Source organism: Scomber scombrus, chromosome 4, assembly GCF_963691925.1.
Source record: "Scomber scombrus chromosome 4, fScoSco1.1, whole genome shotgun sequence".
NCBI lineage: Eukaryota > Metazoa > Chordata > Actinopteri > Scombriformes > Scombridae > Scomber > Scomber scombrus.
Genome location: NC_084973.1, coordinates 5,390,109 through 5,417,564, shown reverse-complemented (window position 1 = coordinate 5,417,564; position 27,456 = coordinate 5,390,109). Strand labels below are relative to the sequence as shown.

Below are 27,456 nucleotides of genomic sequence, written 5' to 3'. Positions count from 1 at the left end.
TTAGTTTAGTTTTTATTTAGTTTTAGTTTGGTCTGCAACAACTGATTTTATCTGCAATTCTGTTTCATTTGAGTTGGTTTTGCATTGTTCACTGTATTTTTTATTTAGATTTCTCCTTTAGAAAAACTTAGAAAAAATGATCGTTTTTATTTTTAATTCAGTTAACGAAAGCTTACTGAAACTATAATAACCCTGGTGTGGATTTATAGAAAGTGTTCTCAATGTTGCATTTCTACTTATGTATAAAAATCAATTCAAAGAAAAAAGAAATCAATAATGGTTGCTTAGAATTTATGGAAACAATTAAAAAAACACGACTGGATGCATGGGAATTCGGTGATTCAAATGGTGGCTGTATGGTCCTTTAAAGTGAAAAAAAAATGCATCCGTTTTTAGCCAAGCTCGTGACATATGACACTAGTGTTGCATATATTGGTCCTCCAGTCAGCTGGTTGGTCACTACTGTACATTACTAGGGCTGGGTATCATTTAAAAAACTAGGACACCAGTACCAATCCAAGTACCCTTAAAGTGATGATGATACCAACTGAGTACTTCACTGATACCCATTCCACATTTAGTGCCCTGTCTTTTATCCGGTGTAACAGGCGTGTAGTGTAGCCACACTTTAGGTAGCATCTTGGCGCGCTAACTCAAATTCACCACAACTTCACCCCCACAGACGGGTTGTAGCTGCTGTGGCAGTGGACCAATCACATGTTGCTTTCAATCAAAGAATGCTTGTGTTGATTGGCTGTGAGCAAGTCTAAATATATAGTCATATTTTCTAGCTCTGGGTGCAAAAAGGATGGATTTCAGGTATTGTTTAACGGGAGACGTTTCCATGCTACTTGGTATCCACTTATTTTGGTCAATACCTTAAAGGTATCAAGTATCAATACTCAGCCTTATACATTACCCTGAACATTAATCCTAATAATTTAATGATCGCTTGACTTTATCTTTCTTTCTTATCTTCTTCATTTGGAAACTATTGGATGGATTGTCATTTAGTTTGATTTTATTTATTCATGGTTGCTGCAGAGAACTCTAAAAAACTGTAGAATGTTACATCTGTAAACTTTAGATGCCATTAATTTCGGTCATGCTCCTCACAGGATGAATTATAAAAACTTGGGGATGGGGAATGTTATCACCTGACTCTTCATTTAGCGCCATCATCAGGTCAAATTTCCAATTAGTCTGTAGTTTTTTGTCCACTGGTAATTAAGAAAAGTTAGCATGATACCACTCTTAACAAAGAAACTGAACAGGGTAAACATTATACCTGCCAAACTTGGTCATTGTGAGCAGTTTACCTTGCTGCATTAGCATTTAGATGAAAGCATCACTGTGCCTTAGTACAGCCTCAGATCAGCTAGCGTGAGACAAGAGTGGCAAGAGTAATGAAGTTTGAGCCCTCTAAAAGAACTTAATCTGTATTCAACTGGACAAGCTGTACAGGTTTTAGAGTGTTATATTTGCAATACATATCAAGACACTCTGACTCAGGATACCTTAAGTGCACCGGCGTCTGCTGCAGATCCAGGATCCACTCCAGTGATGTAGATCCCAAGTCCATACTCAGCACCACCCCGGATCATTAGGCCCAGAGAACGACCATCGTCCATATTCAGGTTGACCTTAAAGAAAGACATACTATTCAGTATTTCTTCACTGTTGTCAGTGAACACAACAATGTGATGCTTCTTGTAAGCAACCTTTTGGTCTTTTATGATATCTCAGTGTGGATTGCTCACTCCAGGATGGGAGTGAGTTGCTTGAAAGAGTTAAAGTATCTGGGGTTCTTTATTAGAAGTGAGGTAAGATGGAACATGAGGTCAAGAGGTGCAGCATCAGTAAAAAGGCAAAGCTCTGCATTTATCAGTCGAACTACCTTCTATCTCTCAGTTACAGTCATGACCTTTGTGTAAAGTCTTAAAGAATGAATTGTGGATTCTAAAAGAAAAAATGAGTTTCTTTCATAGGGTGGCTGAGTTCACTTCTCTTTAGAGAAGGCAATTTCCAAACTATTCCATAAAGGGCTGCATGCCTGCAGGTTTTTGTTACAACCAATCAAGAGTAGATAGTTCAACCAATCAGAGATCAGTTGATGAGTCAAGCCTGGTGTGATCCTGCTTGGTTGGAATGAAAACCTGCCGCCACATGGTCCTTTATGGAATAGTTTGGAACCCTCTGCTTTAGAGGCTAGTCTCGGCTTACTTAGTCTTGATGACTTGAGATGAGATGACTTTTGTTGTGATTTGGCATTTTATGAATAAAGATTGATTGATGAGCACACACAAACAGAATCTGAGTTTTTGCCCTTGATATCAAATATCATATTGCTCTGTTAGCTACTATGACTCACAAAGAGTGATGTGCAGTTCTATGTCCAGTGTGGACAGATGCTCACACAAAGTCACATTTGATTGATATAAGCAAACATTTGAAACAATTTTACAGGAAGAAAAAAAGACATAATGATGTAAAAATACTCTGATACTGATTTTATCCTCCTGCAACCCTGCGTCCTCATATGGGGACAATACCTTATACTTCATTCTGCTTAACTTTGACCTGTTGTCCTCTTTCATATACACCTTTTTGTGCCACCTAGTGGCAGCAAAAGTCCAATACATCAATCAGTGTAAAAAACCAAATGACAGGCATCTTGGCCAAGTCAATCAACAGCCGATCCCCAAACAAAAGTGGACCAGGTACAAAAGCATATCAAATTTTATGGTTGAAACTTGTTTATTTTTGCTTAATAATGTTTGTAGTTTGATATGCGATACACATTTGACAAATTTTAGCAATAGCGACAAGCTACGACACTGCTAATCAGGAAGTACTCGTTTGAGGATGTTGGGACTCTAACTCCCCACATGAGGACATTAGTTTTTTCAAAAACTACTTCCTGTTCAAAGACAATGCTTAGTTTTTGTACTTATCAGGTCGTACTGATCCCAAATATTTAGGAGAAATGCATACCAAACAAAAGCTTGGGCCTCAGGGGGTTATGACATGTATTTGCCTTATAAGAAGCAATAAATAAACAATTAACATAGTAACATGGGATTAAAAGTGGGAAAAAGTAACTTTCATTTAACCAAGTCTTACAAGCAACTTCTTTACTGGTGGAAAATCTGTAGAAATCTGAGGAAAATCTGTGGAGGTGTCATCAGAATTCTGTGAGCACAGATTCCAAGTGGGCCTGATGAGTGACAAATGTATGGATAGATGGATTGTATTACTCTCGTCAGTACATTGTATGTTACAAAAATATAACTGGTGATACTAATAGAAATTTTCACCCAGGGATTTTGCTTTTCTACAACTGTGATCATTTGAATGTGCTAATAATACATTGAGGCGTTACTTGTGGAGATTCTGCACTCCATGCAGACGAACATTTCTCTCAGGTGGAGCACTGGTAGCAGAGCCACTCTGGAGGGTTGTCTGCTACCATCAAATTGTCAGAGTTCTGCAGCACAAAGTGCACTGACTTTAATGGGAAGGAGAAGAAGCAAAATTGGTTCTGATTGAAGTCAGGGCTATCACGCCTCCTCCTGCAACACTGTTTTAGAACTGCTTCACAGTAGCAGAGTTCTGGCCTCAGAGTTACCAGAACCATGTCCTCCATACACTCACACAGTGAACATTTGACCACTGATATGTACCACTGATTACTATTCACTGAATGCTTTTAGGGAAAATTCTCCTTGTATTATGTCATGTAAAATTAATAGACACTAATACATTGTGAAATTTGGATAAGCATGTGTGAAGTGTCTACTGCATAACTTAAGTTCACAAGAAAATCTAAATTAGCTTAGAAACATTAAATAAGCAGTCACAGACTCAACCATTATGTATTCAGTCATTCTTAATTTGATTGCTGACCACAGAATTAACTTAAAGTTATATTGATCGTGATTTTTTCCCACTTGGGAGCAGCACAACAAGCAAGACATATTATCACTTCTTAAACAGAAACAATGAAAAGAATAGCATTCTTTTGGGATCAGGTTTCTGTTTTGTCCAATATTAACTCACCTTTTAACTCCTACTGTTTGGTGCTGAGCAGGCAGAGGTGGAAGTAAAGAATTACAAGTACTCACAATACTGTAATTGAGTAGCTATTCTGTTTACTTGTACTTTTTTTGTATTTTGAGTAAGTTACCTTACCCTAATTCCTTTGACAAATGACTGAGATTGTATAGAAATTAGTGGTCAAGCAAATTAAACAGTTCAATTGTATGTCATTTAATTTCTATAAGGAATGACAAATATGTTGAAAAGTTATATGTTAGTATCCTTGCTCACTCCAATAAAAAAATGATACTACATAAAGCCTCCTTAGCTCTATAACTCTTCTAAACTCTATAAACCTTCACTGACAAAGATGTATAGGTATATCCATATACATTTTTATACATTATTAATATTGATGTATAAACAACAAATATTTATGTGCATCCAAGTAAGCAGCCAACAATCATGCCTCCCTGCTGTAGTAGTAAAAGCATCTCAGGCTTCTCTCCAGAAACTCTACCTCTCTCTTCACTCCTTTAATGAACTCATACAGGTCATTCAGACTCATTTAGATATAAGCAAATATAAGCAAGTGCTTTGCTATAACGTTTTATAGAGTAGAGTGTAAATCAAGCCCCGAGGAGCTTTTGAAAGATCACACATCAACCAAGCCACATGCAAATCTGCAGAGCTGCAGACATTGATTTAGGGTCCTCTTTTGGCATTTCACCAAAAAACCGTATGGCAATAAGGCAATTCAACCGCTTGTTTCAGCTACTTATAGAACCACCAGCCTCACTTGTAGCAGTAGCAGTTGTAATCCAGCCTCAGTGGATCATTGATTCCAATAGTGTCCAATTGTTGATATATTTACAATGCAATCCAAACTAAAAATGAAATCAATCTCTGTTGAACTGATTCATGGGTTCACGGGTGAATCTGTGCATGAGTAATGCCGAGCATTATTTATGCAAACTAACTTTAAGGTTCAAAAGTTCCTGAGTTTCCAAACTTCTGAAAAACCAAATTCAGTACTTCTACCATCACCCTGCAGAAACAGTAGGAGTTAAAAGGAGGACCCTCAGTTATACTTTAGAAACAAAGCTTTAAAAAGTTGCTTATAAAAAAATTCTTATTCATAAAAACTCTGACAAGAACAAGATTTAGGGGGCTTCGTGACAATGTGTCATGTAGTTTTGGACTGGAACTCTTTAAAATGAACGTTTGTCTGGACATTTACTAGAGAAGCTAGAGAGCAGAAACTGGTGAAAAAGTCTTTCCTCTTTGTGGTGCTCCCTGATGTTTCTCTGCTGTATCGTGACGGCCTTGTCAGCTTCTGATGATGTCTATCGTGACTTTGTAATTAGTGAAATGAAGCCTGCAAGTAAGTTCAGGCGGTCATCTCAAATCGGTGTCTGCACTAACCATGCTGCTCATTCTGTCTGTATTTCAAAGTCCTCCCCCTCTCCCCCATGCACCTGTTAGCCTTAATTAGGATTATTATTGTCACTCCCCACACTTATCTTTTCTGAGCCTAATGCATCCTTGAGGGGAGTGATAACATCAGAGCCTAACCAGCAAATATCAGTGCTGTGCATATTATACATAGATATAATAAGTTGGCTGACTGCAACCCTGTCACCTATAAATGACATTGTATATAGTATTATAAATGACTTTTTTTGAGGACATATCTGGAAATTAACAGTTTTGTAGACTGGATTGTTTTTGCTTAAAATGTAACTTACAGGCTGCTGACTAATGATTATTTGCAATGATCATTAAGGGATATCATTTTAATATTTGACCCAATTTTTTACTCATAAAGCTCAACTGTGAATTCTGTTGAGTTTCAAAGCGCCAAAGATAGATTGGTATTGACAAGTGAACAGGGTTATTTACTGAAGTTCTATTACACTCCTATTACATACATAAATATGAGACTGAATGTAAAGTTTGTTTTACATATACATTGTGTTGTAAAATGGCTTAATTTTGACTAAAAATGTAATTTATTTCTAACAAATATATCAGTGTGTACTGCTCAACAGTGTATTTTTGTATTTTTCATATGATTCAATCTTCTCTTGGTCACTGTCACAGGCCTGTTGTGGAAGACTTTGTTGTAAAAGGAGTGTGTCATCTGTAATGTCACAACGCCAAAGGTTATGATGACCTTCTCAGAGAGCCATACTCCAATCCTTGAACTGTCTGTTGTAAGACATGATGCCTTTGAACCAGAGGACAACTACAACACCCTCACCATCATCCTGGATAATAAATTGTTTGCAGCCTGACAGATGCAGTCTGAAAAAGCTCCAACTTTGCTTTCAGAGAAGCTACTCTCTTTTAAAGTCTGCTCTACGCTTTTTTCGACAGATGTTTTATTTAGTCTGAATTGTACACTTCATCACAGCTGCTACACTTGCTTCATTTTTCTGGACTTTTTCCTATCCCACCACACCCACACTGTTCTCACCGTCCTCTCCTCCATGCCGTGCCCTTGCCTCTGGTTGGCATCCTGGTTGTCGGGTGGCGGGGAGACGCTCCGGCCCTGAGGGTCCACCCAGCTGTACACGTGGTTGGTGATGTATCCTCCGGGGATCCGGCCCATAGAGCACACGGACATGGCCAGCTTCTTGCATCCCTTCAGCACCTGCGTCAGGAGAGGAGGGTGAAGATGTGAGTGCTGTGAAAAGGCTGCTTCATACGGCAAACCTCATGAGCTCAAACAGCAGTGCTTTCACTATCATTAGTGCCGAATAAACCGAACTAAACCGATTAATACAGTCTTTAAAAAGGCAGGAAATGTGGCCTTGTATGTAAGAGTCTAAATAACGCCTCTCTGTGCTTCTTGTTTATTTATTTTCTGTTGGTCTTTGGATCTGTGGATGTGCAGAGAACATTTGCCAGACAGATTTTTGTAATACATCTTTCTCCTTTGAAAACATTCTTAGCCTCTTCTAAAAGATTCTCCCTTTATATAACATCTGTGTGTGACAACAACAGTCTGGTTACGATTAAGGAAAGATCCTGATTATAGCTAATTAACTATGGGTATGGTTAAGGTAAGGCAACGGAACTCCTTTGGTATAAGGTATAAGAGGAAGATCAGGATTATAGTCCATTATTATTTAGATTATTTATCTGTGCAGGAATGCAAACTCTGATCCCCCCCTGCATGACATTCACACACATCACACATCTATCACCCCAACCTTACTTTCCACCTCACTACATAAAGGCCACTCTACTTGCTTCATGGGCACTGAACATTGGTTGTAAATCATTAGCTGCACAATTGTCCAATATGACCATATTTCAAACACAGGCTGGTCCAGGCAAGGACGTAAACATTATGTGCACACTCAGTCATACACAAAGGCAGTCCACCGGCCCTTTTTCCAGGGGGTTGACTATTATTTGGTCTTATCTGATCTAGAGGTATTACACCAAACAGTGACTCTGAGTTGCAATACCCGTCTGTTGCATAGATACATAGTGTCTGGTGTTGAATCACTGCACGCTTTCATCATTTCATCTTGAGTTATTTCTTTCAGCTCTGCTTTTTTAACAGCTGAGGCTCAGTTGCCTTGTGCATCTACTGTCACATTATTTAGATGTTGTGGGGCAGAATTAGTGGAGGCTTTGAGGCCACAGCGCTGACTATCTGGGTGACTCACACAGGCGCTGGCGGAGACACGTCAAAGACACCAGGAAACAGAGTCAGAGGGTCAGAACCAGGCCTTTTATGGAGGAGATTCCTTTCCACTGTTTATTATGTTCAACTATGAATAAAAATAGTCTTGGGTTAATGTTTCCCATATACGTAATATTGCTGAAATTTCCTCCTGTCTACATCAACATGAACAGTTTTTGAGATATTAAAAGTGATAACCTTTTGGCTTTTTTCTCACCATGGTTTGGCACACTGTTTGTTTCTGTTCTATCTGTCTTTCTCTTTGTTTCATTCCTGCTGTTTTCGGAGGGTATAACATGCACTGAGTGATGATGTTAGAGCACAGTGTCTCTCTGAAGGACACTTCAACAAGAAACATGGCTGGACAGGCTGCTGTAGGAGGGGTCAGAGATTAGATGGTGCTGCTATGACATGATGGTCCCTGTAGTCATTAGGGCAATGTGCCACCCTGTTTTTAGATTTTCTTCCTTATTCTCTGCAACTGTCTGCCTTTTGGGGTTTCATTGTCCCAGAAACCAAGCAAATAATCTCACTCAACTCATGCAGCCCAGACAGATTTAAAAGAAGGTGTCTGGAATCTGCAGCTGTCATTTACTGTTTTATATGATTTATTTTTTTTCTGTCTTTTTCTCTCTCAGCCATACAAAAAAAACTGATCAAGATCCAATCCTTGTCAGAATGTCTCAGTCTCCCTGCCCTGATTTCATTTGGATACTGAAACCCAGGACAAGACTTAACATACACCACATTAGATGTCTCAAACTACATGTTTCCAGCAACTATAGTGAAGCCAAGTGAAAGTGAAACTTGTGGGTTCGGTTCCAGATGTAAGAAAAGCTAATAAATATTACACTGACAACGGCAATATAATAAATTACTGAAAAGAGAGGGCTACAACATAACCACACTCAATGGTATGTTGCAGTGGCGGCTGGTGACAAAAATGTTTGGGGGGGCGCAGTTTGATGCTGTTTCAAACAAGCCGTAGCACCATTTCATACCGCAGCAAAAAAATAAAAATAAGAAAGGAAAACCAATCTAAAAATAAATAATAAAAAATTATAATTAGACATGATAAAATGCCCATTTCATTCACATCACCTAAAGATACCAGCAGTTAAAGCAGAGTTACCAATAAGGTAATATGCTTAAATAGAGACACCACCTATATTTTAGTTATTGTGTCTTCAGTCCTGATTTTACTGTAATCTGTTAGTTGTTGCAATACCTAAACATGACAATAGATGGCGCATTAAGCACTATACACTGCTCTGATTAAGCATAATTTATTTAACTTATTTTAATAATGAAATGTACCCCAAATCAACTGTAATAGTCAAAATTACTTCCATCATTTCTTATCCTGCATTTATGCATTTTAGTTTTTTAAACTTCATAGTTATGTATTTTATAAACACTTTATATCTTTTTTAACACTTTACAATATTAATAAGAGGAATGCAGCTAATACCAGATCTTTTATACGTCCTGTTGGAGCTGCTGGATGCACTCACTGACTGAATCTATGTTCCTCTTCTGGAGCTTGGCATAGCGGAGGTCCACATGTGGTGAAACAGCTGCAGAAAGAGCTCAGCTAAGCTAAGTCTGCTAAAAACAACTTAGCTCCATGCTATTGTCTCGATGGCTGAAGCTTTCTGTTTGCATTTTTTCAGAGAGATGTTTTAGGTCTCGTTCCCCTGTCGTTGTCCACAACGCTTCGGTGCTGACACCAAACAGCAAACAGATAAAGCAATAAAAGGAATAACTCACACTGCATTTATTTATAAAATGTATTATGTGTATGAAGCGAATAGTTTCGGATCTGGGCAGCGCCATCTTGAAAATTTCCGGTGCATGCCGGGTAAAAAAAAAACACGGATTCCACTTATATGGGCATCAGGAGGAGCAAGAGGCGCCCTCTGAACCTATGAACCAATCAACCTGTCAATCACGACGTAGCCACGCCCTAATGCATACCCTGCTTTATCGTCAAATATAAAATCAGTGAGGCCAAAATTTCACAAATGAACATCATACTGCATTGAAGAAGGCTTTAAACTAGCGATTGAGACCATAAACACATTTTGAAAACGTTTACTATGGTTATAAATCAAGTGAGAAGTTATTGACTTGTAAAGAGACGGAAGTCCTTTTGACATCAAAACGGTGGCCCCCTGGTGGCCTTTTGATAGAATGTAGTTTTAAATTACTTCCGCGTTCGCATCATTTCAGAGGACCAGAACTCCCCGCCTAGTGACAGCAGCTGACGGGAGGGCGTGAATGACAGCCGGAACTGTCCAATCACAGTAGATTAAAAACATGAAACAACAACAATTCGCTGCCAATAAAAGTGGGCGTGTCCGGGGCGCAAAAAATGCACAAAAATGAAAACTTTAAACATTTTTAAAATGTTATACTTTTGTATAGGTGATACAATTTTTGTCCATTGAGGCTGTTCTGGGTCAAACTGGGTCAAACCTGTATCTATTGACATGTGTTTTAGTGAAATGAATAGTTAATAGTTTTAATTTAATTTTAACATCATTATTGCTATGTTATGAAAAGTCCATACAGGCATTCAGGGGTAACTTTCACGCATTCTTTCACACAGGCTCATCTATTACCTAGTTTGTGATCTCCAAGGGCGTGATCTTAATTGAGTGCCAGTCACCTGTCACTCTCAGCAACCAATAGCAAAACGCCACACTTCAGCCTTCATCTCGTAGCAGTCTGTTTAAATATGCCTCTCTCTCTCTGCTTTTCATACAGCTGTTCGTGCGCCCCACCACCTCCCCATATCTGCCATTCTCTCCAGGATCTGCAGTCTATTTCCCATCTGCCATCTTCTCTTTAGACTCATCAGCAATCACCACCACCAGTGTCTGTACTTTATGGGGGATTTATATATATATATATGCAGCCGATCCAGGATGATTCCTCATGGAGTTCAAGCGCCAAAGACTTTGTCAATTTCTAAGACTTTGTTCTCTCATATATTCACAATAAATATCTTTCTATCACTTGTCTCTCCTTATTGAAATATTTGAAATATATGTCTTAGGTAAAATAGGACATGATATTGTGTGATATTAGCTGCTTTTGGTGTCAAACCTAAAAAATACACTCTCACTGCTCTCTGAAACATGAATCAAGGTTTAATCACACATTTATTGATCAGTCAGATCGACTATTGATGCTTTCTAAACACATCTGTGGTTCAACATTTGGGATAAACACTTTTTATGAGGGGATTCTTAGACCGGGTCAAAATTGAAATGGAACATACTGCGAGGGTGTAGAATATGAACAGTATGTGAGGGTTAAAAAACAGTGTTATTGTTGTATATGTCAATACCAATACTGCCATTGTGAGTTAAACACCAGTTGGACAGACTGAGGCCTGTTAAGTGGCTGGAAAACTGCAACGTGATACTGAGGTTGTCGATAAAGGCAAACAGGACTGGAATGGCTACGTTTATCGGACAGAAGAGATTACAGAGATGATAACATGTTGGAAAGATGACAGAAGAAGAGAGCATGGTTCAATATCATGGATAATGCAGGCACTGGCAGCGTAACAGTTATTCACATGTTGCCACATTTGAATTATTCTTACATTTTTATTCAAATCAAACAAAGGTCAAATTCCTTGCTGTAGAATATTTGTTAATAATATGGAGGATTAACTGCAATTTTTAACAGACTATCTACAGTCATAGGGAAGAGCATTGCTCCTAATTCTGTCACTTCTCTATTTGGTGTGCTGCCCTCCCCACTGAATCTATCATCTGCTAAAAGGTGAATTTGACATGACTGCATTTACAACTCTGCTGGCTAGATGATTGGTACTGTTAAGATGGAAATCCACTGCTCCGACTACTTCTGCAAACTGGATTAAGGATGTTTTGTATTTTCTTAAACTAGAATCGATAAATAATGATCTTGTAACTGAAATTTTATAATAATGATAATAATAATAATAATAACAATAATAATGATAAAAATAATAATAATAATAATAATAATATGGAGGATTGTATCCAGAAAGGTTCATTTCACTGAAACACACCAAAGCATGAAGTTAACGTCCTAATGAAACGGCAGCTTGTCCAAATGTGACTTAAATCAAAAAAGCAAATATGTTCATATATACATAAACCTCTAGTATCAAAATTCTGTGCTCTGTACATCCAACCATCCACCACAACCTCCACCCTACATTTTTTGTGCAGTATGCAAACATCATACCTCCTGCATGGGAAAAAAAGTTGGCAATGAGTGCAATCATGGGAATGTTATGTTATCTCTGTAATATATTTGGTAAGCAGATTGAGCTAACCCTTCAAATAGAGGACTTAACCTCAATCTTGGAGCACATGTACCCTGCTCAAGTGTCCTTGAGTAAAACGGTCCCCACTGGAGTTTCTGTTCTGTACCTGACCATAACCTGTGACCTGCAAAGATTAAGAGGACACATTTCCCCTCAAGAGATCTGCCTGTCTAACACAACTCGTCTAATTACTAAGGCAGAGTATTTTTTTGTTTGAAACCCGCCCTCCACTTTTTCCTCCTTCTGCCCGATGATTTGGTGATGTGAGGTGTATGGATGACCGTCCCTGCAGTGTTGATGGATGTTCAGTGTGTGTCTCAGCACTGAGACTGTGATGTGTCATTCTGGTGGAGCTGTGGTCATAAATCAGTGTCTACTGACTGAGCTTCTTTATCGCCGACAAAACTATATTGTAGCAGATGTATCCAAGGACCGTGTGTGCTAAGTGGATGGGTAGAGATGCTTCAACACACACACACACACACACACACACACACACACCGGTCAGGCTTTAATCGATGTGTTCTGCACTCAGAGTTTGCACAGTGCGCAGTCTTGTGTCAGTCATTACAGGATCTTCACAGATGTACACTAACTGAGCACCAGAGCTCCCGGAGCTGTGTTTCATGTTTGATGGATGAGTGAGGTGAGGTTTCCACCAAAATTTTAATTAGACAGCTTCACCTCCTGTCACCAACAAACAAGTAATGAGCAGTGTGATGACAGACAGGAGGTCTTCACCTGCGCCGCTGTGATTTATATTTAGCAAAATCAGCAGAGCCTCCTCCTGCTTTTTTGGTCTCTTCCAAACTTTTCTGTGTAAATAATGCCTCTGAGGTTGAAGTTGTAAAGGTGTGAAATCATGTAGAACTCAAGTCAGCACACAAAAATAAACAATCATCAATATGATGTATCCCCTTTTAGCTCTAATCAAGCATGTTTCCATGGTAACTCTGACAAACTCTGACAAACCCACTGTACACTACCTGCTCTGCAACTAACCACAAACAGTTAGTGGCCGGCTGGTGAACATGGTGGAGCATTTAGCAGATGAACAGTTAGATATTTTGCTAAAGAATTGATGGAGACCCAACAGAGCTAAAAGAAGTTCCGGGTAAAATTTAGCGGGAACTTTAAAAGGAATGTCCATTCACTCGGTCCTCTCAGCTGTTGTGTCTCCATTGCAGAGTAGGACCTTGATAGGACCCACTAGATTCTGGAGGTGATGTAATCATTTTGCAACAGTTTCGATTGTCGCATAATTGTATTGCGACAGTTTTAACCCATGACCATGACGTCGGATGGTTCCTGCTATGGAGACATGCCAACGGTTACGGCCCCGTAAAATTACCCCAAAGTTCCTGCTATGGAGACATGCCAACGGTTACGGCCCCGTAAAATTACCCCAAAGTTCCTGCTATGGAGACATGCCAACGGTTACGGCCCCGTAAAATTACCCCAAAGTTCCTGCAGTGGAAACGGACCTTATATTAGAGTTAGAGATAAGTTGTGTTTAATGTGCAATTTTATAAGGTGGTAATGTCAGTGTTGTATGTACAGCTTGTCAGGTGCTATAAAATTATATAGTTGCTTTAAATCAGCAGCAGCGAAATCCTAGCTACACTACTCTTGTTCATCAGCTGCTCTGTTGATGTTGAATATCATGAATATAGTCACGAATGGCTACTTTTACTCTAACTTTTGTGATGTAATGTTTTAAATAGAGTCTCTGTTAAGCTTGTGTGGCAAAAAAACGACTCAAAATATAAATATTCAATATATAAAATCGTATTAAATATGAAAAGTGCAACGATTTATGATGCGTCCTTCGGTCTGCCAGTTACCTAATGTGCATTTAAAAAACGTATACTTCTTTGGCTCCAGCTAAAAAGTTTGATGCCAGAAAATGAGACTAATTCCTCCAAGATGCACAAATGAACCTGCCGTGCTGGTTTAGTAATGTGACAGGAGCTGTTACACAGTATGAATAAGCATGAGCACGAGCTCCTAAACGCAGCTTTTAAAAAGATCCATCATTTGTGTCCTCATCAGGGTCGGTGTCTGCGCACTGTTCCTTAACCCCCACTTTAGCTACAATAACCTGCCCTGCACTGTCTCCTACCCAGACATGATTAATTGGCACACTACATTGTTAGCTGAGCCCAAGGCTGAAGTTTGTGCAGGATATGAGGGGGTAAAATTCACCCTTGAAGCTTTGTCTTATAAACCAGTATTGGCAGTGCAGTCTAATAAACAGAAAGGATTTGTTCTAACCAATAGGACAAAATTTAAATTGAATGTTGTTCGTTAGTGAGTGCTGAAAAGTTCATTTTACAGGTGAAGAGAAACAGCTGTTAGGAAAGTGGGTGAGTGGGTGATACTAAACATTTCCAGCTCCCTTAACAGCCACTGCTGAGGGTCTCTTGAGCTCTGTGTTGCTGCTCAGTGAACAACAGCATGTGTAAAGGCTCCTAGTTCCTGACAGGAGTTAGTGGATGTACCGGGGCAGATTACATTGGCTGAATTAATTCGTTTTTGTTCGTTTTTTCAATTTAATTTTAATTGAGCCATGTTTTTCAAATTAAAAGACATTGCAGAAATAAGGGCTTATGTCCATATAGCGTCTTTTTGTCATTTGTCCCCAATGAATAAAGAGCATATGTGGCCACTCTGGGTGCTTCTAGTAGAAAATCTTTTTTTTATGCATGACTTTATTTAAACAAGTATACATCACAATGATAACACTCCAGAATAAGAAACAGAATGAACCATGCCAGGAGGAAAAGGATAGAAAGAAATTAAAAATCAACATAAAGAAAATAGATCATTACATATAAATCGTGTAAAGCTTAAAAGGGTTGTGTTTTTTTCTCGTATAGCATCTCTTCACTTTTCAGAAAGGCGCCAGTGTCGTCACTGTCACTCCTTTTCAGGCGACCAATCATACGTTAGATGGGGTGTGACACGTCACCCCGGTAACCATGAAAAAAGGAGGAGAAGCTTGTTCCGGCTTTGTTTATCCTGAAGTTTATGATATTTGAGACAACATTATTTTTTATAAGACAGAAAATAGATAATAAAAAACAAAGTCTATCGTATAAGAAATAGTGAAAAATGGTGATATGTCGTCATAGTAACAAAACCCAACACAGAGAAATTCCTAGTTGCTTTTCTTTTCTGTTGTCTTGATTAGGCTACTGCAATGTCTTATTTACTCCCCTTAACCATCAGGCAGTGGCTCAGCTCCAAAACATATTTTCCAGTATTTCATAATTACTGTCTTTTCAACCTCCGACATGGCACACACATATGTAGGCTTCTAATGTGTTACGTGGGCTGTGGCATATAGACACTGTAAATATGGCATTTGGAAAATTAATTGCTCCAAATGAAACATGGCAGGTGGACTGGTGAGTGAATGAATCTTGCAGTGTGTCTGACCTCGAATGTTATCTGACTCAGCTGAAGAGCTGCTGGCAACTGACTCTCCCGGGCCTCATACTGCAGTCCCTTGCACTCAGTCCTCAGAGTCTCCCCATCCACAGGGAGAAACATTGCAATTCCAGCAGATGGTTCCAGTACACTAAGTAGACTGTTGGCACGCTCAGAGCCTCCAGCCTAAAGACACTGCAGGCCCAGAACTACCATTTAAACAGAGAGTAAAGGACACGTTCCATAGGGTTTGTGTGGAGTTTCATGGGAATAAGAAGCACATATTGCACATACGGGTGATGTGTGTTCCCATTATCTTAATTAGTGCACTGCATTTGCAAATTTGTTCGTGATAGTACTGTAGGACACAAATTCAATGAGTTTTGCTGTGGAAATTCATTGTATGCAAATGATGAATCATGTTCATGTTTTCGATGACCCTTTGACATTTCCTCTAGTGGCACCAGCAGGCCAAAATGTCCCCGTGTACACCAGGAATACTGTATCAAAATCAAATGCTTCCTTTGTCATGAAATCTACTTTCAAATTTAGACATTACATGAGCTTTCCTCTAGCGCCAACTTCCAGCCAAAATGTCAACTTAGCACGCAAGTTATCTCATAGAAAAAGACTATAAGCCTGAGCACATTCACACTGCCAAGGAGATAAACCTTCTTCATATGAAGGACCCAGTGATCTTTCCTCTAGTACCTACCTCAGGACAAACTGTACAGTTTGAGCCCTCGGGATACAACTACTGAAGGTTGTACTGAGTACAAGTAATAATAGTGATATTGTCTTGGTTTTTTGGCTTAAAATTAAATATCGCAGAGTGTAATTACAATGGCAGCCTGTGAGCTATTGATGCCCAACCACCTGGCAGTGGATCAGTACCACGCCACATAATTTTTGCCACCAGGCTGTCAGGAAATCAGTCATCAGTACTGTCGATCAACACCCATCCAGCTACTTAAGTTAAGTGAAATTTTAAAAGAAAATTCATCAGGTGAGGTTTGAGACCAAATGTGTGTGTTTTCATGCTTTAAGTCACACCTCCACCTCAATTCATCCCCCGTCGACACTTTTTATGAGGTGATTCTTAGAAGAAAATGAACAGTATGTAAGGATTCATCTGAATGAACTTGGACTTTACATGTATATGACACCAAATGAACAAATATAAAATGTATAGTCTATAGGATATATACTGTGTATATTATGCATAAAAAGACAGACTTAATCTTACTTTATTATCCATCTCAGTTTTGTCTCACACTGTCCAACAAAATCATGATTTATGACCAATTAACTTCCACTAAGTAGGTTGCATCTGTTACTTGGTCATGTTACGTCACAGCTACTGTAGGCTAGAATATACATTCCCCTAATATCTCTGCGCCTGTCACATGACCACCTCTCATATTAGTGCATTGCTGCTCTGAAAGTAAGACTTGATGTTCCACATTATGAAATCCCCCCTTTTACTCTTTGGGAATAAAACTTGCCCACAATTGATGCAGAACAGGTCACCTTACATGGACAGTTCAGGTATGCTGATTATGCAAATGGTGAAATGTCATAAAAACACACCCCCTCATTAACTGGTGACATTCATCAAATTGAAACAAGCAATTTTCTGGATAAATTGTTGTTTCCGTCACTGTCAAAATCAGAAAGCTAGATGACAAGAATACAAAAAAGGTTGGGAACCCCCAGCTCTAGCACACACCAGCAAGACCTTTTACCCTAACGGTTTAATTACTGTTCTCTTCGTCTCACTATTTTTTATGTCCCATTTTAAAGTATAATTTGATTCATACATAACCTGAAATTTGTGTCACTTGGATCCACAGGAATTTGTTCTTATTGGACATGTCTGAAACAATTATACTCCCACTTTCAATGTCAAGTGTCAGTGGAAGAAGCAGTGTATATATTTGACTGTCATGTGAGAGACCGGAGTCCTTAACAACAATCTTTCCCTAACCTTAACCTCAGTGTCGTGCAGATATTTTATTGTAGAAATAGGTTATTTAAGTTCTGTTCAGGATATTTTAGTACACCTTCCACTCTGGAAACTGGGTCTGGTCTGCGCCTCTGCCCTGACTATATCTGTGATGGATGGTGCTCGTTGTGATGCTATCCCAGATATGCCACCATTATGGTGGCACAACAGTTTTTTGATGGGACATGAAAAGTTCTCCATTGTGTGTGACAGCTCAGTTGGTTGTGTTTGGAGAGGTATGAGGAGGGATGATGGAGAGCTGCTGTGACAGGTGATTAGTCTCCAAGAGGAAGTAAGTATAGATAGTTTAAGTGTTGGCTTTATCGTTTCAGAGCAGGTTGTGAAATATAGAAGAATTTGAACGAGTCACGTATACTTCTCTGACTGTTCATAGATCTGTCTAAGCAGGCAAACATAAGGCTGCTTATACGAATATAAATGAGCTTAGTGGCAGAGACTGACAGAGAAGGTGAGAGTGTTGTTGAAAGTTTTAGGTTTGAAAACTATAAAACAAACTGAGATAATTTAAGTAGTAAGAAATGACACTTTCCACTGCATCATACAGTGCTCAGGTAAACTATATGATGAGCAATACTTCCTAAAATTTAAATTACACATTAATACAAATCATGTGAACCTTACATTTCATGACTGTTAATAAAATGGCTGTTTGTCAAGTTTAACTAACCACTGGGTTTCAGTAGGTTGCAAGTGGCGCAAGTTAGGTACAAGTGGGTGGTGGCTGGACAGGCATCCCAGCCAGCATGTCCATGTGGGCCCCATAAGGCTTAAATTTGGGCTGCACATATGGGTCTCAAGTAGGTTTTTTTCCAAAGTTTCCATGGTACACCCACCTTTGTAGCGTAGCCCGCATTTATCCCATGTGGGGCCCACATGGAAATCTTGGCTGGGATGGAGCAGGAGACCTCAGGTGGACAGCTTGGGAGCTGATTCAATGGGCAGAGAGTCACTCAGGAAGGAGACCAGGAGGCAGGATAGATGGGCAGATCCTCACAAGAGGGCAACCAGTAGGCAGGACAGAATGACAGTGAGGCTCCAGAGCGCAACAAGACAGGTGGAGCAACTCTGGAGGACAGGCAGGAGGATGACCAGATGTGTGGGGCCGTTATGGAGAATGACCAGGATGAAAGGTAAGCGGGACCACTCTGGAGGCCGACCAGACACCAATAGAAATGCTCTGCATGTTGACCAGGGGTACCATGCCTCCTTTTGGTGACTCCATGGTACAGAGTGAAAAAGGCAAGGTGGCAGGCTGGCTGCAAGCATTCCAAGTTTAGCCTCTGTTCCACTAGCACCAACACCTGCTGCTCTTTACAATAGCTCTGAGGGTTATTTTTGATCATAGCACGCTGGACCAAGAGGCAGCCTGAAGACTCTTGATGCTGTTACAACAAAGCACCCGAGAGGCCAATCATACCATTGGCTTCTGCACCCTGGCGGCTGACAGTTAAAGTAGTGCAAACTTCCTGTCTAACACATTTCTGCAGAGCCTCTCTGACATCATCAATAATCAGCTAGTGCCACTTGACTCACCAACTGACTTCAATTCCCCAGTCACACTGACTATTAAAATTGACAACCAGCTTCATGAAAGGAGGAATGAAAAAATGGCCCTGGGTTGAAAGTAGAAAAAAGTAGGAAAAAATCCAAGCATACACATCGCTGCATAAAGTAGGCGTGTTGTCAGATAGTTTAAAAAACGTACTTGTAGGATGCAATCCCCCAATTCTGACATCAGAAAAGTGTGGGGGGAGGTGAAATCAAACACTGTTTGACACTGCTTTGTTTGAATCATACTGATTTCTTTAGAATCTGTCTCTTTAATTGTTGATTTCACTGTGTCACAGGGCTGAGATGCAGTAGATAGTGTCAAAATGGAGATTAGATAGATAGATAGATAGATAGATAGTTAGATAGATAGATAGATAGATAGATAGATAGATAGATAGATAGATAGATAGATAGATAGATAGATAGATAGATAGATAGATAGATAGATAGATAGATAGATAGATAGATAGATAGATAGATAGATAGATAGATAGATAGATAGATAGATAGACAGATAGATAATAAAAAGAGGTGTAAGAGTAAAACTAAAGCAAATAGTCAATAGGGTTGATTATAAAGTGCAAGATAAAAAACATATGTAATGTCTAAAAATACATGAGGATACTAAAGTTCTGTTATAAAACACATGACAAGTGCAAGTTAAAAAAAAAACCCAAAAAACCCATAGTACTGGTTGAAAGTGCAGTTAAAAATAAACCATTTTATGGACAGGTCTTATGACCTCCCTTGCCCTCCCCTCTGTCCAACCCCCTCCCTCTAATTGAGAATGTTGGTATTGGCAGTGAAAGAGAAAGTACTTAAATCTTTTAACTATTAATACCACACAAACAATACTAAGTGATGAAATATGACACATCATTATAGATTAAACTACCCAGCAGTAGCTCTGGATCTAATAAGTGAGTCGATACAACAGGAAAATGTTAGTAACTGTGGTCCTGCCTGTTGTTTATGGGGAAACAACCGTTTTTACAATGACTGCTTTACTTTTCCTCTTAGTTTTTTCTTTTAAAATGCACACTGTGACAACTCTGTTCCAATGTGTTTGATTATACCAGGATGAGTTTCATGGAGAAGTGAGAGGAGAGGTGGGCTGTGGTCACAGTGGCTCCTCCAGTCAAAAGAATAGTCCATTCATCTTTTTAATTGATTTTTAATGAGTTCGAATAGTAACATCACTATATATGTTTCATATCTAAACATCATGATGAATCTATAGTTGTTTGAGTCCCACCATTTCAAGTCTAGCATCAAATAGCCAACTCCCTTCCAATTGTCGATTGTCCTACCCACCTTTTCAATGCTTCCTAAACCAACGCCTACTGGTAAGGTCTGCCCCTGACAGTGGTTGCTCTCAGACAGGTGAAGATTCTCATAATGTGTAAGACTCACATAATAAGTATTATAACTAAGTTTAGGAACCGAGACCATGCCACATACCTCCCTTATTTCTGCACAAACACTACTTAAGTCACACCCCATCTGCTCTTCTCCCCTTCTTCTTATTTCTAACATCCCTCCCTCCCAAACCCTTTCTAACGTTCCCTCTTTTGTTCTATTTTAGGAACCATGGGGTCTTCAACCTGGATTAGGTGAAGAGACAGCACCACCAACCCTAACCCTAACCCACATCGGTTAACTCCCCACACCCACCTAGAGACCGGTACTGTAACCTACACCTACACCCATCCACCCGGCACCTGACTTCGACCCTCATCCCTTCATCCCAAACCCTTCGACCCTCATACCTCCTTACCTTCAAAGCTCTTAATGATCAGGCTCCATCATATCTTAAAGAGCTTATAGGACCTTATGCACCTGCGCTCCCAGCATGCAGGCCTACTTGTGGTTCCTAGTATCTCTAAAAGTAGAATATGAGGCAGAGCCTTCAGTTATCATGCTCCTTTCCTATGGAACCATCTCCCAGATTCGGTCCCCAACCCTTCGACCCTCAACCCTCATCCCCATCCCTCTTCTTCCATTGTAATGAATCTTGTAATAAAACTCATATCTAAGTTGGCGTTGTCTCTGTTAGTGAATGTAACTATGACATACCTGTTTTAACACCACTTAAGCTATTTTTCAGTGCAGTGGAATACTCTTCAAATGACAAAACATAATGGTGAAAAGTATGTGTTGACCCATTGTCACTCATTATTACAAGCCATTATCAATGCCCAATGTTGATAAGTGTTTACTTCAACTTTTTCTAAAGCCATGTGTCCTCCAAAACTGGCTCCTTAAACCATCAATTAAATTCTGTTTCCCATCAATTACCTCTGACAGCACGTAGTAAAGACAAACAGGCCATGAAGGATGTGCTAACCATTAAAATGTCTCATCTGCCCAATTACAGCCCTGATAAAATTTTAAGATCTCAGGCTTCTCAATAGAGGCTAATAAAAAAGAACGACCCAGATAAACTACATGGAGCAATAGTCTGCAACTAGAGCTTCACTAACAAATGAAAGACAGTAAATGCTGGATGACAAAGAAAGACTCCGCAGGCGGGTCCATTCATTTTGTTCAGTGTTGTATCACAACAGTGAATTAGAGGTTGAGGCAGAAGTAGCTGCTTTCTATTCTGAGCCCAACGTTTCTGCAGGCTCAGAGCCATCCACGGCTACAGAGAGGCAAAGATCAGCAGCGTAACCGGGAAAGACGAGTGACACTCAAGTGCGATTTGGGCTATATATGCATCCCCACGGTGCTCGAGCCGTGATGGAGTGGGTGGACGAGGAGCTCTCAGCAGTTCTTGCGTGGGGCAGGGTGGGTGGGTGGATGGATGGAGAGACTGAGGGAGGGAGCGAATTGTTGCTGTGATAAAGGTGGCGGATGGGTTTATTTTTACGCCGCAGAAGAGGTGGTGCGAGGGACAAGAGGCCAATACAGACGTCAATGCTGGTCACTCCGGCTACTGGGCCTCTCTGAGGGCCCTTCACCATGGCTAAATCGGCACTTCAGCCTCTAACCATTGCTTATACTGAAGTCACTGCCGGTTTATTCTTTGTCCTGCATGTCTGGAGCTGAACATATGCTCCAAAATAGTCCAAATAATCTTTAGTGTCACTTGTCTCTGCAGGTTACAAAACTAGCACATGCCACATCCTACCTTTGAGAAAAAAAAGAATATTCTGGAAGTTAAACCAGCTTCTTCTGACAGATCAGATCAGATTTACTTGAAATATGTTTGTCTTAAGTGGTAATCATAAGAAGGACATGGTGACGTTTCTGTAGGTCTTTGATCACACCATTTAACATCATGAGTTGTGGAAGTATGACAGCACAGGCAGCACAGTCCACAGTCGAAGTCAAGGCTGGATTGTTAACGGTGGAAAGCAGGTAGCTGATGTGGGCATCCAGATTCACTCCATGTCAGTTGTTTTTTGGGTTTTAATTTTGTTATTTTATTATTTGCACAGGTAAAGTACAATATGAACCAAGGTGTGTAAGAAAGGCAACTTATTTAACCTAGAGTTTTACCAAGAGTTGGATGGGAGTATCATATCATTCCATCTCTGTTCCTTAAGTGGATAGACTGGTTTAGAACGTGATATCTTGGGACTTGAGGTGGGTGATGGCCGCTCAATAAGAATGCCTCCAAGAGCCTTAATGGAGAGAGTGTGAGTATGTGACTGATAAGCTGTGCTATGTTATGAGGAATTTAATGGTATTACTTCATTTTTACGACATAAAATACTTCAAGGATGTGAGCTCTCTTCTTTTCTTGGACAATACAGCACTTACAAACCGTTGGCTGACTGCCATTTAAATATCACAATATGCTGTGATGTTTATATGCACAAATAAATGAGCTGGGTACTCCAAATCAAATAACCAGACCACTAGGTGTATGCAAGCACACCCAGTGTTGACTGAAAGGGACATCAGAATGGACGCACCTGTGACAGTGGAGATTTTGAATTTGGAACTTTGACGGAGCTTTGTGATAAAAATAATGTAATGTCACTAATTACTAATAAGTACATTTTCCATCATGATGAACAATAGTGACATCACAAGAATTTTTCCAGTCAGACTAAAGCCTGTAATTTAATTTAGCTGGTTTTAGTTTGGGCTCAAGTCAAATGTGTTGTATTTATCTGTTGACTGAAATAAATATTCTGTAATAGATTCATACACAATTACAGCACTTCAATATAATTGTGAACTGCTAGTAATCACACAGATGTACTGTGTGCTGAGAACATGTGTTGTGTTTCCACCACTGATCTCACTTGTTCTCTCTCTGTCTCTTTCCTCCTCACTCTTTCAGCCATCATGAAAGCACTTATGACTCAAGCAGTGATGTGTCCCATGGTACATTAGCTTCACATAATACATTGGTGTGTGTGTGAGTGTGTGTGTGTGTGTGTGTGTGTGTGTGCGTGCGTGCGTGTGTACCTATAGCAATATAGGTACATGCAGGAAGTGTGTAACTTCCTACTGAAGGATCTAAAGCTGGACTGATTTGCATGTTTTTCTTCTTCTTTTTTTTGCTCTCTGTTTTGCCTCTGCTGAGTTTGTGTGTGTGTGTGGGTGTGTGGTCTGTCATAAGCTACTTTTGGGGACAAATTTAAAATTTCAGATCAGTTAATTGGGGACAGCTTGTCCAATTGGGGCTATGTCCCCAATTGGGAAAAGGCAGATTTTTTGGGTCAGTGGTTACATTAGCACAAGGGCTAGGTAGGTAGTGGCGATGGTTAGGGTTAAGGTAAGTCTTCAGGAAGTGGATTTAAGTCTGTATAATGCCCCTAAAAGTGACCATAGTCTGATATGTGTGTGTATGTGTTTGTGTGTGCAATTACTGCACCTGATTCTTCTCTCGCTCTCTGTCTTTCTCTCTCTCTCTCTCTACTCTCTCTTTCCTTCTCACACACACACACACACACTAGAAACACACTAATATACATACATTCCTGCATAGAGTATATGCGTATATGTACACATATTAGTGAGTACATACAGTGCAATGCTATACAAAAAATATTGAAGATGCGAATGCTTTCAGTGGCTTTGAATGATTGTGTTGCTCCTGTTTTTTCTCACATCTATTTGTGAACATGTTCTGCATCATGCTTCAGGCAGCGCAAAGCATAATATTTCCACTGACTCAGCAAGCACGTTTTTTTCGTTACACCTTGAGACCTATTTTACTTTTTACCCTGCCTTTCTTTACATTTGCGTAATATGCTCCATGAAATATCATGCTGCATTGTTTCTATCAGTCACCTATATATATATATATATATATATAACATATTGTCTAAACATGATGACTATGGGTGAGTTTCCACCCAGATGTTTGGATACACATTTTGACTTTGAACATAAAAAAACTAAGTGACCAAGTGCAAGTGGCTCCTCAACTTTCTCACATAGTTTAGAAACTGCAAGATGTTTACATGTCGTAGTATTCTGGTCTACAATTAAAATCATAACCGACCATAACAGAATACTAAGTTGTAAAGTTTAACTGTAAGTTATATTAGAGTGGATGGAAACTACTGACTGATTTGGGGAAACTCATTCAGCCAAGTGCTGGGGGGGGGGGGGGGGGGGGGGGGGTCTTTCATATCATATCCTATCCTATCCTATCCTATCCTATCCTATCCTATCCTATCCATCCTATCCTATCCTATCCTATCCTATCCTATCCTATCCTATCCTATCCATCCTATCCTATCCTATCCTATCCTATCCATCCTATCCTATCCTATCCTATCCTATCCTATCCTATCCTATCCATCCTATCCTATCCTACCCTTTCCTATCCAATCCTATCCTATCCTATCCTATCCATCCTATCCTATCCTACCCTTTCCTATCCAATCCTGTCCTATCCTATCCTATCCTATCCTATCCTATCCTATCCTATCCTATCCTATCCTATCCTATCCTATCCTATCCTATCCAATCCTATCATATCCTAAAATTAAAACCTTCCCCAATAGATAATAAAAAGGCTTAATGTATTACACAGTTGTGTTCACACCCACGCAGAGTAATAACTGCATTCATGCACACAAACATCACATGACACATAGCGCACACACATGCATATACACATACTGTATATGAAGTTAAACAATCACTGGACATAAATGACTGAATACTCACATGCACAGTGTCTTATTCACACACACACGCACACACGCAATACTGTGACAGTTGTTGTGCTCTCTGATCTACTGTAGCTACAGTATGTGTCAGCCTGCTCCTCCACATCAGGGAGCCTATTCCCATTGGCTTCTCCCACACACTGATGCCTGTTATCTACAATATGCACTTTTAAAAAATGGAGAGTAACATTCAAGGACACTTGACAACAGCAGCATCCAGCAGTGGAGTTTTGATAGAGAAAGCAGCCAAGGGAGCCGAGCAGTCGACGAGGTTCGCTCTAATAACAAGCGGTCACATGATGTCGGCCTTATCAAAGTGACACCAGAGGATAACTTCACCTACTGAAATACTTCGTCCTCCTCCTTCTTCTTCCAACATGGGGCAATGTGAGGGAGAGGTGCTGTTTTTGGAGCTTGTTCAGGGCTTGTAGTGTCGATGGAGTCATTCACTTGTGATTGTGTAATGGTTTTTTTCCCCACACACAAGTAGAATGAAGCCAATTGTTTAAAAATAAAATCAAACCGTGGCCAAAGTTAGACTTAAGCACACTGTTCTGACTTCTCTTATTCAAATCTGCTTGATTCTACAAGCTCAACATAAAATATGGTATCAGTTTAGGTGTGGGATATACTGTAAGTATGTATTCAGTATGACCTCACTAGGATTTGAGGCTTATAACAATATTTTTTAACCATAGACAGTTTTGTAATTAAGTAAGTGTCCATAAAGGTTGGAAACTTCTTTCGCAAAGGAGACAGGGTCAAGATGACAGAATGTTGCAGATAAAACAACTCAACAATCCTTAGAACCGATAGTAACAGAAAAGTAAGGCTAAAAGTAGGTGAAGAACAGAGGCAAATTTAAAAGTCTGTCATTAATGTCCCATAAATAAATGTGTAAATGTGGTTCAGGAGTTCTGCCTGAATTGCTTTGTTATAACAAGACTTGCCATGCAGCAACTCTGAGGACTTACATAGACAAAGAAGTGCTTTGAGCTGAATGCTGATGTTTAATATGCAGATTTTTAGTAGGTATAAAATAATATATAATATATAGGGGTGGATCAGAATCTGAATACATTATTTGCATGCAGTATTTCAATATAGTATTTGGAAAAGCACAACGGTGTTTTTCGGGTTTTTTTACGAATATAATTTGTGTTTACGAAAAGCTGAGGTTTGAATGAGTGGTCAGCACAGTTGTTCATGGTGTAGGATATCAGGGTTGTTATCACAACAGATACAAATACAAATACTAGCCTCTCTGCACATCCTACCATATTTAACATGGAAGTTGAAGGTGCTACTGTGCTAACATTGGGTAAGTAGTATCAAACACAGCAGAGACTTAATACAGTGAAATGATGAGTGAAAAGGCTGCCTTAAAACAACAAACAACAAATACCAAAAGTTACCCTGACTAAAATATAGCATGTTGCCCTTGTCTCCGTTTGGTGGGTTTTGATCTGATCATTTATTGAACTTATCAGGTACAGTAGTAGTTTGAAATTGTAAATCTAATTCAGGTTAAATTCGGTTTTCTTCTATATTTTTCTTAATTTGAAAAGTGAGTATTTTTAACATAATAACTTAAAATTGTTATTGCTACTGTATAGCTCCAAAGATAATGGACAATGCAAATCACAGTGACTTTATTATAATATGAGTGTAGGCTGAAATCAATACTAACCTTTATCATGGTTTGAATGTTTTTATTGCTATGAAAAGAAATAGCCATGACCAACACATATTGAAGACACAGAGCAACTTTACATCATGCATACACTATATTTTATTTAATATAAAAAAGAAGATTCTAGAAAGGTTTAACCCTTTAATCCCAGGAAAATATTGGATATATAACCGCATTTACATAAAAAGCTAGTTAACAACACAAAAGGTAATAATTAACAATCAAACGAATGATTCTAGTCCTTAAAGGTTGTCCCGGACTTTATCCTGTGCTCACACAGGTAGGAACATTCTTAAGGTACTTGGGTAACACTGACTGCATGATGACATTAAAAGCCATAATTAGTCCACTCCCCCTCCCACCAGTATTTCTTACAATACATCCCTACTTCTGTGTGTCTCAAGGACAGCATCCAGGAACCGCCTGCCTACTCGTCAAAGCTGTAGGGAGACATTTAATGAGGACACAATCCCAGAAACATCTATACCACTGTACTTCAACCATTTGGCAAAGTACAGGTTGGGCAGTACTGTTGCCCAGGTC

General features: G+C 39.5%; 1 protein-coding gene across 1 annotated transcript in view; it reads right to left on the bottom strand.

The window, feature by feature from the left end:
- Nucleotides 1-27,456, bottom strand: part of whrnb (whirlin b) — a 93,190-nt gene that overhangs the window by 46,383 nt on the left and 19,351 nt on the right. Inside the window, exons 2-3 of the mRNA XM_062417134.1 lie at nt 6,518-6,694; nt 1,518-1,643 (exon numbers count right to left, since the gene is read on the bottom strand). Of these exons, the coding sequence (XP_062273118.1) occupies nt 1,518-1,643; nt 6,518-6,694 (303 nt within the window). The remainder of the gene's footprint in view (nt 1-1,517; nt 1,644-6,517; nt 6,695-27,456) is intronic.